This window comes from Peromyscus maniculatus, chromosome X (genome assembly GCF_049852395.1).
Source record: "Peromyscus maniculatus bairdii isolate BWxNUB_F1_BW_parent chromosome X, HU_Pman_BW_mat_3.1, whole genome shotgun sequence".
Lineage (NCBI taxonomy): Eukaryota > Metazoa > Chordata > Mammalia > Rodentia > Cricetidae > Peromyscus > Peromyscus maniculatus.
In genome coordinates this window covers 119363998-119377253 of record NC_134875.1, presented here as the reverse complement: position 1 = coordinate 119377253, position 13256 = coordinate 119363998, and the positions used below count along the sequence as shown (strand labels likewise).

The window sequence follows — 13256 nt, the reverse complement described above, 5'->3', positions numbered from 1 at the left end:
GTCTGGTCAATTACAAATGTACCTATTGCCACCTAAACGATGAAAAACCCTCCCATATGGTTCACTCTCCCGAGTTGTCCATCCCTTTTCATCCATGGCATACACATAATGACTGTAGTCTGAGAAACTGTCTGTTCAAAAACAGGTCTCAATATCAGCTGGACACATTCACATATTCCTTCTACTATCTAAAGTTCTTGGGTACAGATAAAACTGGCTGCCATTTGAAAAGGTGCCTACACAACTCAAGAACTTATTCAGACAACTAAAATGCATTTGGGGGGCTGGGGGACACAGCTCAGTCACTAAAGTGCTTGCTATATAAGCACAAGGACCAGAATTTGACCCCTAGAACTCATGCTTAAAAAGCTGGTGATCCATGTAGCATGGGCATGGATTCCTAGTGCTGGTGAGGCAGAGACAGGTGGGTTCCTGGGACTCACTGACCAGCAAGCCTAGCTTAATCAGTGAGTCTTAAGCCAGTGAGAGACCCTACCTTCAGAAAACTAGCACATCTTTCTGCTCCTGTCTAGCCACTTCTTCCCAAGTAGAACATGATGTAGACCAGAACCTCGCAAAGATAACTAGCTTCACTAGGAAGTGTGGATAGCCATCAGATCTTCTATCAAATATTGATTGAGCATTGTATGTAGTTTTTGCATCAGATAGTAGAAAGCACTAATTTGTGTTAAATATAATCCCAACCATCAAGGAATTTGTGATCTGAGTGTAAAGATGAGACATAAGGATATGGTAATGGAAAAACACACGTCCAAGAAAGTCTGGACAGTGCAAGTCAGTATTCATGGGTTAAGTGGAAGTTAGGTGGACAGAGAAGGGGGTAAACCTGGAAAGATGGAAGAGTGGGGATCACTGTGAGCAAAATATGTTGTAGAAAACTCTCTAAGAAAGTATTTTTAAAGGCAAAATGATATGAAAAACATTCATGTAAGATAATAATATAGAACAGGGGCACTTTATTAGCATGAATAAAGCCTTCGGTTCCTGCCTTAGTGCTGCACACCCCACCCCCATGTGTGTGTGTGTGTGTGTGTGTGTGTGTGTGTGTGTGTGTGTGTGTTTTATATGTGTGTGTGTTTTATCTTTTTATTTTGAATTTTCTCTTTATTCTTATCTCATACAATATATACTAACTACAGCCTCCCCTTCCTCCAGTCCTCCAAGTACCTCCCCACCTCCCTTCTCCCCAGATCCACTGCTTCTCTGTTGCCCTTCTAAAATGAGCAGCACTCCCAGAGATATCAACTGAACATGGCATAAGAAGGTGAAATAAGACTAGGCACAAACCCTCATATCAAGGCTGGACAAAGCAACCTAGTAGGAGGAAGAGGGTCCCAAAAGCAGGCAAAAGGGTTGGAGACAGCCTCCACTCCCACTGTTAGAAATTCCTAAGAACACCAAGCTATAACATATACGGAGCGGACCTAGGTCAGACTCATGCAGGCTCCGTGATTGTCTCTTCAGTCTCTGTGAGCGCCTATGAGCCCTGCTTAGTACATTCTGTGGATTGTGTTCTCCTGGTGTCCTCCATCCCCTCGAGCTCCTACAATCCTCCCTTGACCTCTTCCATGGGGTTCCCCGAGTTCTGACCAATGTTTGAACATGGGTCTCCTCATCTACTCCCATGAGCTTTCAGAGAAAGTTTCTCTGATGATGACTGGACTATGCACCAATCTATGAGTATAGTAGAATATTGTTAGGAAACATTTCATTGACGTTTGGATTTTGTTGTTGTTGTTGTTGTTTTTTTTAATTTTTTTGGTCGGCCATGTTTTATTCTACTCTAGGTCTCTGAGCCATAGCACTGGCCCCCATATGTGTATGTGTTATATATATATATATATATATATATATATATATATATATATGTGTGTGTGTGTGTGTGTGTGTGTGTGTGTGTGTGTGTGTGTGTGTGTGTTTTAAAATAAAGATACAAATATCCCTAAGGTAAGCACAACCAGTGAAGACAGTAAGGTCAACCTGAGGGCGGCAAAGAAAGCATATTGGAAATATCTGAATATAGGATATATTTAAGAGACTCAGAAATTGGTTGAACAAAATGATTCTTTAATGTCCATTGTTAGTGGTCTTTTTTCCGACAGGGTTTCTCTGTGTAGTTTTGGTGCCTGTCCTGCATTTCACTCTGTAGACCAGGTTAGCCTCAAACTCACAGAGATCAGCCCGGCTCTGCCTTCTGAGTGCTGGGAATAAAGGCATGCGCCACCACTGCCTGGCTGTAAGTGGTCTTTCTACAGAGTGAGGAATATGTACATTTCTTTTTAAATGTGAATATGTGTATCAATGATCCAATAATGTGTTTTTTACATGTAAACTAAAGGTTGCTTCCCTGTCTTATCAAGAGTCCACTTGTTCTAACAAACATCAGAGTGTCACTTGGTCTTATATAAGTCATCATCACAAGAATGAGGAATGAATGATGCGCTTTCTGATGCAGGAAAGAATGGGGACTGGAGACATTTCTTCCATCTGCTGTGCTGCAGAGCATGAAAGAGAAGAACATCAAGAAAGCACTTTCTCACCTTGTCAAAGCAAATCAAAACTTGGTACCACCGGGTAAAAAGGTATCCCAGTTACATCCTAATAGAATCTAGATTTTAAACAGAGAGGCTTGCATGCATTCAAGATATCTTTAAAACTAGCCTGTGAAGAACACATTTGGCACATCATATTTCAAGAAGAACTTCATACACTATTCAGATATGTCTAAAAGGAACAAAAACATCTGATCCTTCCAGAAATCTATTTCTTTCTCACAAATTGGAAACTACTTATTGACCAGTGTCACCCCTCCCTTAATTACTACAAACAAAAATGTGTCCAGATATTACCAAATATGCCCTAATGCCCTAAATCACTACCACCAACATTCCTAGTGACAACCATTGGATTAAATTCTACAATGGAAAGACAAAGCAAAGTTATTTCTGTTACTAATCATTGGTGTTAAAATCCTTGTATTCACTTCTGTTTTCATTAAGGAGGAGACACACAAAGACCATTTAAAAGTATACTGCTGGTCAGAAAAAGAAAGGTATGGTTTAGAAGTAATGAGAGAGCAAAGATTCCAGTAAGTAGAAGGACAAGGAGCCTTAAATCTCTGAGCCTATAAAATAGCAAATAGCCTGCATACATATTGCAGCTGATATGGGCTATTGAAACTTGCCTGACCCCAATACAACTCACCATCCATGTGGGTAGTTCTTTGGTCTTAGTATCTTATTGTCTGTCATTTTTATAAAGCTTCACCCCATAAGCTTTTTTTAAACATATAATCATGTTCAATACACTCTCAGCCACATTCTCCTTCCCAGTTTCAAAGGAAAATGTCTCCTATCACCTCACTGTGAGTACTTAGCTTCAGAAAAATAGCAAGATACCTCGGGTCAAGAGTTTTATGATTCTCAGGGCTGGGAGATTGCTCAGTTGGTAAAGCCCTTGCTACACAAGCAGGAAGACCAGAATTCAATGCCAGAACCCATGTGGTGACTAACATTTATAATCCCAGTGCTGGGAAGATAGACAGAGGCTCACTTGGGCTCACTGGAACTCACTGGCCAGCCAGCCTAGCCTACTTCAGGCCTATGAGATACCATCTCCAATAAAACAAGGTGACTGGCTTCTGAGAAATCACACCTGAGGTTGTCCTCTGTCTTTCATGCACACACACACACACACACACACACACACACACACACACTTCAGTTTTACAGTTTTTGTTCTTATTTGCCCAAAATTGATTTCTGTTTTGAAAACTAATTTGATTTGGTTTATTTTTCAAGCCTGGTCTACTGGTCTTGTAATAATTTGGCAACCACCAATTTTAGTTTATTCTATCATTTATCATGTACCAATTATGTGTGTGTGTGTTTGTGTGTGTGTGTTGGTGTGTGTTTTCTATAAAAAGTAGCATTTCTAGCCATGAGTGAGTGGTTTGCAGAAATTGTTTCAGGTTTTTGGTGAGATTTAGAGTGAGTGAACAGTGCAAAATCCCAACTACACAAAGGGCAATACCTGTCATTATAGTTATCAAGAGTTGGAAAGTCATGCATGGCTGAAACAGAATTTTACAATCTTTGCTACTTAATGGTGATCATCTGTACCTTGTTGAAAATTTCACCCTGACAAACATTCCTTTTGCATTCAATATGAAACAAGGACACATTTCTAGTCAAATTCCTCTTTTTTAAAATGATGTAAAAGCCTACAATTTTGAAGTCTCTATAAAAATTGGTTCTACCTGGATATTTGTAATTCAACTCAGAGAATTCTCAACAGATTTTCAGAGTTGAATTAACAAAACAAGGGTTTACATAGCAACCTCAGACAGTTTTCCAGTGGTTGGAGTTCAGAAAGTTCATTCTCCCTGAAAACTTGAAAAGAGTGGAAGAAACTTGAGAGGGGAGGCCGAGCAAGCCTGTTAAAGACTGTGCATAGATTTCAGAAACCCCCACAAATTCTATGTGCAGGTGAGTTTCCTGTGTTATTGGTGAATTTACAGGCCACATACCACATTCCTTTGCCCCTAATCACTGTTGAAAAGTCCCTTGCCTATTGTAACCTCCCAGTGGGTAGTCATGTCTTACTTTGTTCTCACTTGTTAAATGACCTAACCCATGCACCTACCCCAACACACACACACACACACACACACACACACACACACACACACACACACACACACTTCTCCAGACACAGTCAAGCTTGAATCTTGATGTCAAATTGCAGTTTGATACCAGAAAATCCAGGCTATAGCAATTTGCTACCCTTCATACTGAAGAGTATTTCTCACATCCCATCTCCCCAGTAAAAGCATCCTTTGGGACTGGAGGTGAAACTCAATTGATAGACAATCCAGAGCCCTGGACTCTGCCCAAGCACTGTATAAAATGAGCATGGTGGCACACACCAGTAATTCCAACACTCTAGAGTTGAAGGCAAGAGGATAAGAAGTTCAAGGTTATCCTCGGCTAAATAGTGAGCTTGAGGGTAGCCTAGGATACATGAAACCATGTCTCAAAAAAAGCATCCTTCTCTTGTGCTTTTATTTCCACATTTGAGTTTTCTTTTCTCTCCTTAGCTGTCTGCATTGCAAGCCAAGGTCCACTATCTCAAGTTCCTCAGTGACCTGCGACTATATGGAGGCCGTGTGTTCAAGGCAACATTAGTGGTAATTGCATTTCCTTCCTTTCTTTTTGGAGCCGCAGAGGCCCGCAAATATCATGGCATGGGCAGTCTTCAAGGAGTTGTCCCTGGTAACAAAAACACAGAGGCTGGCAATCTTTCCTGATTAGGATTGAAGTCTGAAGATAGTCTGAAGACAGCTTGAGAAACGTTCAAACCACATAGTGTTGCTGTAGCAGTCCCTGTCAAAAGAAATGCAAAGAAACAAGGAAATCAAAGGACTCTTAACAATGATGACTTTTCAATCCCTGAGCCAGAAGGGGAAAGAATTTGCAAGTTTCACTTCTAAATGCTTCTGATGTTTATAAATATATTGTATCATGATAATGTTTATTTTCTATGTTATTCATAATTTATCAGCATCTCCATACTGATACATCTCATACTCATATATGAGTCCTTCTAATTGGATGATTTAGTACAGTGTGACCCAGAAAAACTTTCTAAAGAAAACAATGTGATCTTATGAAAACAGACTCTCAGATTGAGATTTACATAGTGCTTCAGAAGTCCAGGCTTTGAAATATTCTGTCATTCTCTTTTCCTCAGCAGGCAGAAAAGCGCTCAGAAGTGACTCTTCTGGTTGGTCCCCGGTATGGCATAAGCCACGTCATAAACACCAAAACCAATCTGGTGGCTCTTTTAGCTGACTTCAGCCATGTCAACAGGATTGAAATGTTTACTGAAGAGGAGAATTTGGTGAGGGTGGAGTTGCACGTGCTAGATGTGAAGGTGAGCCTTTCAAATGTTGACCCATGGTCCTGGCTTGAACAGCTCAATTCTGATAACATTGATGGCAGTCAGCATACAGGAAAAAAAAAAACTGATATATGCAGGGCCTCAAAGATAACATATTGTGAAAAAATAAAAAAAAATAAATCCATACAATTCCATTCCAGGTATTCTAGTACTCATTAAGTTGCTGTGTGATTTGGGGATAGGTTGCTATATTTCTTAGGGCACAGTTTCTCCATCTATGCACAAAAAAGCAAGTCATCATTTCTCAGACCCTTCTTCTCAGACTCACATAGGGAGTCAGTGAGAGTTCCCCTAGCTTAATTAGAATTCTCATTCTCTTTGGTTAAGTTGGGATACCCAACCCTAAAGTCACCCCCACTATGGCAGAGCTGGAGAAATGGATCAAAGGACTGGCATGATTGTAATGAGTTTCTGCAGAGCAAATCAGAATGTACTAGCATGCTCTATAGCAGGAAGAGATTACCATGACAGAGAGAATGGAGGTTCACGTGTCACCTATGCACATGGGATGTCATGTCCTTAATTCTAGATGGCTCCAATTGACTTCCTAGCCAAACACAAGCATGGCAAGTTTCTTGGAGTGCCTATCCTAGTTCATGGCCCAAGATACTGAGATTGGACTGACAGATAATGGGTAGCTTAGAGACTAAGCAGAAACTTCAGTTATGTGGAAAGGACAGTTCATGGATTTTGGATGGGAAATGTTGTTACAATAACCAAAGCCATGGAACCTGGCCAGTGTCCTACTCCTAAGAGTGAGAAGGCTGTCTTGGCCTTTTTATTGCCTGCTTTTTTTTCTAGTCCCCTATTTCTGCCTCCTTTGCTCTTTCTTTCAACTAGAACACATCCTTGCAAGTCAATGAGAATGGTTGTCCTATGAGCATTTCCTTCCACACCTATGATATGTGGCCTCATATGAGCTCATTGTTTCCAGTTTTAGCAGGTTCTTCCCAGCTCTCAGCTCTAGTTTATGTTTGTGTAAATTTACAACTTCTTTTAGAAACATCCTTTTCTTAGCCCTCTTTGACACTTTCTACACAGTTATAGTGAAAATTGTGACTTGAATTTTATTTCTCTTTAACACTTTTTCACCGCAAATCCACATTTTAAATAAGATTTTTAAAGTGTGCGCACGTAGGCACGCGCTTTTGTAGGCCAGAAGAAGGTATTGGCTCTCCTGGATCTAGAGTTACAGGCAGTTGTGAGCCACCAGGTGGAAGTGTGGGAAACCAAACTCAGATGCCCCCGGAAGAGCAGTACAAGCTCTCAAGCAGAGCCATCTCTTCAATCTCATAAATCTCAAATTTAATATTTCTGAGGTTTTCATGTAATGGGTTTGATTCTTGGTAACTGAGATAACTTTGCCTTAACTATTACTCTTTAGACATTTAGCTATTGTAAAAGAAAATCAATGTTTCATGAGGCTTGGTACTCATTTCTTTCCAGAATGAGTTGGAAAAGAATTTTAAATTCAGTCCATGAATTCCCATAAGCACAGAGAGCACATGTGAACTCAATGTGAACTCAAAGTTGTTTCTGTTATGGTTACCTCCTTTCCTGCTGCAAAGAACGGGTGCATTCTCATTTGCTCCGCAGAAACCCTTTCCCACTGTTTCTAATACCCTTAATCCACTCCTCTCACTCCTCCCTATGTGGCAGTGCAGCTCAGGCTAGGTCTTCTGCTTCTCTCAGAGCTCTTCTGCCAGTTATGTCAACTCCGCTATGAAGGAAGCAGGCGTTGACAATTGTGTCTCCTGAATGTTTTCTCAGTAAGGCACCTTGTATTGCCTTTGAGTTTCTCCCCTCATTACATTGCTTCAACGGAATGTTCGCTCAGTAACTTCCTTTGCTTACAGTTCATAAGCATGTATAAATACTTTAGGCAGGAAGACTAATTAAAAATTCTTCCTTGTGTGTTTCTTTGTTGTTCAGCCCATCACACTCCTTATGGAGTCATCAGACGCCATGAACCTGGCCTGTCTGACAGCTGGATACTACCGGCTGCTTGTGGACTCCAGGAGGTCAATATTTAACATGGCCAACAAGAAAAATGCAGGCACACAGGACACAGGTATTTTCTTTCTGAATTCATGAAGTGCTGACGGACTCTCGTACCCACCTTTTGAGAACTTACCCAACAATAGTAATCAGTAACAGAATTCAATAGTAAAGTCTTATAGTTAAGAATGCTGATTCCACGGGCTGGGGAGATGAGAAGCACATTCCAAACAAGCATGAAGACCTGAGTTCCAATGCTCAGAACTCACATAAAGCTAGACACATAATATGTATCTGTATTCCCAGTGCTCCTACAACAAAATAAGAGGCAGCAACAAAACAATCCCTGAGAGCTTGAGGGCCAGCCAGCCTGGAGTATACAGCTCAGCAGCAAACAAGAAAGAGAGCCTGCCGTAAACACAGTAGAAGATAGGAACCACACCTACAGTTGTTCTCTGACCTCCACATGCATACCATGGTATATTCGTGCCTCCATACACACACACACACACACACACACACACACACACACACACACACGGAAATTGTGTAGAGTGCTTACCTAGCACATGTGAGACACTTGTTTCAATCCCCATTACTATGAAGAAAAGAGAAAAGCTAGAGCTGTACCTATAAAAAAATATAATATCCAAATATAAAACAAAGCCATTAAGTACTGATAGCATTGATTAACTATTAAAGATAAACATGCCAATTTACCTACCGCACATAGAATGTAACTTGGAAATGACAGGTACCCACTTCAAAGGCAGTGGTTTTATTGCTGTGAACTCTTGACAGTCCTTTTCCTATTCTTTTTTTTTCTTTATTTTTCTTGGTGCTTATGAGATGGAACCCAAATCCTCACCTAGTTCTATATACTAGACAGACACTCTGACACTAAGCTACTGTCACGGTCCTGTGACTAAATATTTATTGCCTCACTGTTACTTGTCCAGGACCCTGAGAACTAAGTCCCCTGCTGTAGAGTTTCTCTTTTCTTTAAACTCCTAGACTAGAGCTTTGACATCTTATGAATTCACTAATTTACACTAATTTACTTATGTATGTATGCATTTATTTAGTGACAAAGTGTATAGCCCAAGCTAGGCTGGAACTCACTATGTCCCAGGCTAATCTGAAGTCATGGCATTCCTGGCTCTGCCTCCAGAGTGCTAGGATTCTCAGTGTGAGCCACCAAACATGGTTTGGACTTGGAAGTTCTAGAAGGAATTTCTTCTACCCTTCACCATGTGGGAGCCATAATATAGACATTGAAAAGGCAAAAGTATCACAGAGTTCATTCCAGCTACTTGATAGGACAAATTCTCCCAGAGAGCAAGGAGGGCCATAGGTCTTAAATTGACTATTCCAGTGAGTGCACGTAGTTATAATTATTTTCTTCTCTCTGCAGTAGATGCCCAATAAATATGGCTAATAGATGCTACCATACAAGTCAGAACTACTGAACGATGACAAAATTAGAATCAAGGGTCCTACAAATAGGACTTCTGCTTTTAGAAAAATGACAACTGCCAGCTACACATAGTAACACACCTGCAATCCAAGTACACAGGATTTACTCAGTGATAAATCATTAAGGAGTACCATGAGTCTGAGGCCAGCCTGAGTGAGCTACATAGAAAACTCCAGGCCAGCTTGAGCTACATAACAAGACTCTGTCTGAAAATAACAACAATAGCAATAATAATAATAATAATAATGAAAGAATTCTAAGGCTGGTGAGATAGCTGAGGGGGTAATGGCAGTTGTTGCCAAACCTAAAATTCTGCGTTTGAGCTCCAGGACCCACATGGTGGAGGGAAAGAACTGATTTTGCAAATTGTCCTCAGACCTCTACATGCTTGCAATGGCATGCACGCACACACACACACACACACACACACACACACACACATGCACGCACGTGTGCATGTATGTAATTAAGAATTATTGAGAAAAAATTCATTGTAACTATTTCTAAAGGAAAAAAGGAAACATCCTTTCATTTTCAAACTGAGTCCAAAACATAAATCTTCACTGTAATATATATATATACACATATAGACTCATGTAATTTTTATTATGATATTTGGGAAACACAGGAGTTTTAGCCATGGATAAGGGGTACTCATACCAAAAGAAAGAAAGAGAAGGAAAAAAGATGCTGAGAAGGCAGCTTTGATTTTCCAGGCCACTTTAAGTGTTAATGGATTTTCAAATTTCTCAAAGTTTGAGTGTCCTCATCCATATACTTCTACTAAAAATGTAGCTTGGGAAGTAAGAATTAGAAAAAAATCTGTGTATAATGCTTAAAATGATCTTCGGTGATTCCAATAATAGTTGGTGGTGGGGAAAAATGATGCAAAAATAATAATGAAAGTCAAAGAAATACAGAGGGGAGAGGAATATACAAAGAGGCAGCAGGAGGTCCTGAGAGATGTAAATGACTAAAAATGATGAGAAAGGCCCAAGGGTGTAGCTTAGTGGTAAAGCAATTACCTGGCATGCACAAGGCTCTGGGTTCCATCCCCAGGGCCACATAACAAACAAACAAAAAAACTTATTTAAAAAAGGACAGAATGAAAAGGAAGTGGTAAGTACATACAGAGAATCTTGTGGTGAACATTTTTACAACCATGTTTTTCATTGAGGGAGATTTATAGCCATTCAACAATGACCTTTGAGATTCCAAAGAACAATTGGGCAATTTAATGCAATCCTTTCACATTGGAAAACTAGTGTCTGGGCTTTTATTTTCAAATCATAAAGTTTACCCAGAAAATAAATCCTCTTTTTCCCATGAGCTGTTGAAATCGTACAGGTGCAGGGACAAAAGGAAACCAAGCACTCCAAAAATTGTTACAGTAGTCTTAGTGCCATGCAATTTCTAGTGACACATGATGTGATGTTCATTTAAAAGTGGGAAGCAAGATGGCTTAGTCATTGTAGGCATTATTGCTGGGAGAAGGAATAGAACTTTAGCCTCTCAGTGGTGTTGCTCAGCTTTACAAGAGTGAAGGTACAAATACGTTCTCTATATGTGTTCCTCACTCTAACAGATAGTGGCATGGACAAGCCACCAAAAGAACAAAATTGTGGAATAAGAGATAGTCTGGGATTTAGTGTGATAGTCAGTTTTCGCTGTCAATTTGTGCCTGCATCAAGATTGCCTAGTGGTTAAGGCCTTGAACATAAAATAAGTTGTCAACTTGACATAATCTAGAATAGCCTGATAGAAGAGTGTCTTAGTCAATGTTCTACTGCTGTGAAAATACACCATAATCACAGAAAATCTTTTTTAAATTTAAAATTGTGTCTTATTCATTCAATTATTCATTTTATATACCAACCACAGATCTCCCTCTCATCCCTCCTCATGCTTCTCCCCCAGCTTCTCCCGGCTACTCATCCCCCATACCCTTCTCCAAAAGGGTAAAGACTCCCATGGGGTGTCAGAAAAGCCTGGAATATTCAGATGAGGAAGGACCAAGCCCCTCCCCACTGCATCAAGGCTGAGCAAGGCGGCCCACCATAGGTAATGGGCTCCAGAAAGCCAGCTCATGCAACAGGGACAGATCCTGATCCCACTACCAGGGGCTCCTCAAACAGACCAAGCTGCACAACTGCCTCCCATATGCAGAGGGCCTAGTATAGTACCATGAGGGCTCCACAGCTGTTGGTCTAAAGTTCATGATTTCCCACAAGCTTGGTTCAGTTGTCTCTGTAGGTTTCCCCATCATAATCTTGACCACCCTTGCTCATGTAATCACTCTTCTCTCTCTTCTACTGGACTCTTGGAGCTCAACCTGGTGCTTGGCTGTGGATCTCTGCATCTGCTTCCATCAGTTATTGCATGAAGGCACCATTGTGACACTTAGGGTATTCACTAATCTGATTATCAGGGTAGGCCAGTATAGGCACCCTCTCGACTATTGCTAGTAGTCTAATCTGGGGACATCCTTGTGGATTCCTGGGAACTTCCCTAGCACCAGTTTTCTCTCTAACCACATGATGACTCCCTCTATCATGGTATCTCTTTCATTGGTCTCCCACTCCATCCCTGTCCCAGCTCAACCATACCACTCCATTACGTTCTCATTCCCCATCCCCTACTGTCCATTGCCCCCCTCACCTCCAGTTTACTTATGGAGATCTCATCTATTTCCCCTTCCCAGGGTGATCCATGCATCCATCATTGGGTCCTCAGTAACTCTCATAAAAGAAAGCATTTAACTGTGGCTGGCTTATAGGTCAGAGGTTTAGTCCATTGTCATCATGGTAGGAAGCATGGTGGCATGCAGGCAGACATCGTGCTAGAGAAATGGCTTGAGTGTTCTACATCTGGATCCATAGGCAGCAGGAAGAGAGTGCCACTAGACCTGGTTTGGGTATTTGAAACCGCAAAGCCCACCCCAGTGACACACTTCCTTCAATAAGCCATATCTACTCCATGGCCACATCTACTAATGGCTGTCAAGTAGTGAAACTCCCCAATGACCAATCATTCAAATATATGAGCCTATAGGGGCCATTACTATTCAAACCACCCAAATATGAGGAACTCTCTAGATTAAGCTGGCCTGTGGGCATATCTGAGAAGGATTTTCTTGATTTTGTTAATTGACATGGGAAGACCTAGTCCACTGTGGGTGGCACCATTCCCAGGATTTATGCACTATATTGTGTAAGAGTGGAATAAATATGCTGAGAACTAGCAATGCATTCATTGCTCTCTGCTCTTGACTGTGAATGTGATGTTACTAGGTGTTTTAAATTCTTGTCACCTTGATTACTTCCTGTCTGTGATGGACTGTAACCTAGAACTGTGAGCTAAAACAAATCTTTGCTCCCCTAAGTTGCTTCTTGTCAGCATCTTGTAATGGCTAGTACCACCTTCCCCCTTTGGAAACTCCTAGAAGGTCTCCTGAGACATAAGAAAAGTAAAGTTCTGATATCAGTTACTATGCTCATTGCTGTGAGCAAATACCTGACAAATGCAACTTAAGAAAAAGCTTACTTTGGCTAGCAGTATGAGGATACTGTCCTGAGGTAGCTGAGAATATGGCATCTGCTGTCAGGAGGCAGAGAGTAATGAATGCTGTGGTGCTACTGTTCAGCACTTTCTCACTATTATTCAGCTTGGTACTCAAGCCCATGGGATGGTGTCATCCATGTTCAAGTTGTGTCTTTCCTGCTCTGTTAACACCTTTCTGGAAACAACTTCAGTAGGTGTGTCTCCTGATGGCTCAAAAACCAATAAAGTTGACAATGAA

At 40.9% G+C, this 13256-nt stretch overlaps 1 protein-coding gene across 4 annotated transcripts in view; it reads left to right on the top strand.

The window, feature by feature from the left end:
* Frmpd4 (FERM and PDZ domain containing 4) overlaps nucleotides 1-13256 on the top strand; it is a 623066-nt gene that overhangs the window by 598502 nt on the left and 11308 nt on the right. For all 4 annotated transcript variants that reach the window (XM_076562913.1, XM_006973177.4, XM_076562914.1 and 1 more), the window contains 4 exons: nucleotides 2477-2603; nucleotides 5120-5209; nucleotides 5773-5955; nucleotides 7915-8053. In XM_076562913.1, coding sequence (XP_076419028.1) covers nucleotides 2477-2603; nucleotides 5120-5209; nucleotides 5773-5955; nucleotides 7915-8053 — 539 coding nt within the window. The remainder of the gene's footprint in view (nucleotides 1-2476; nucleotides 2604-5119; nucleotides 5210-5772; nucleotides 5956-7914; nucleotides 8054-13256) is intronic.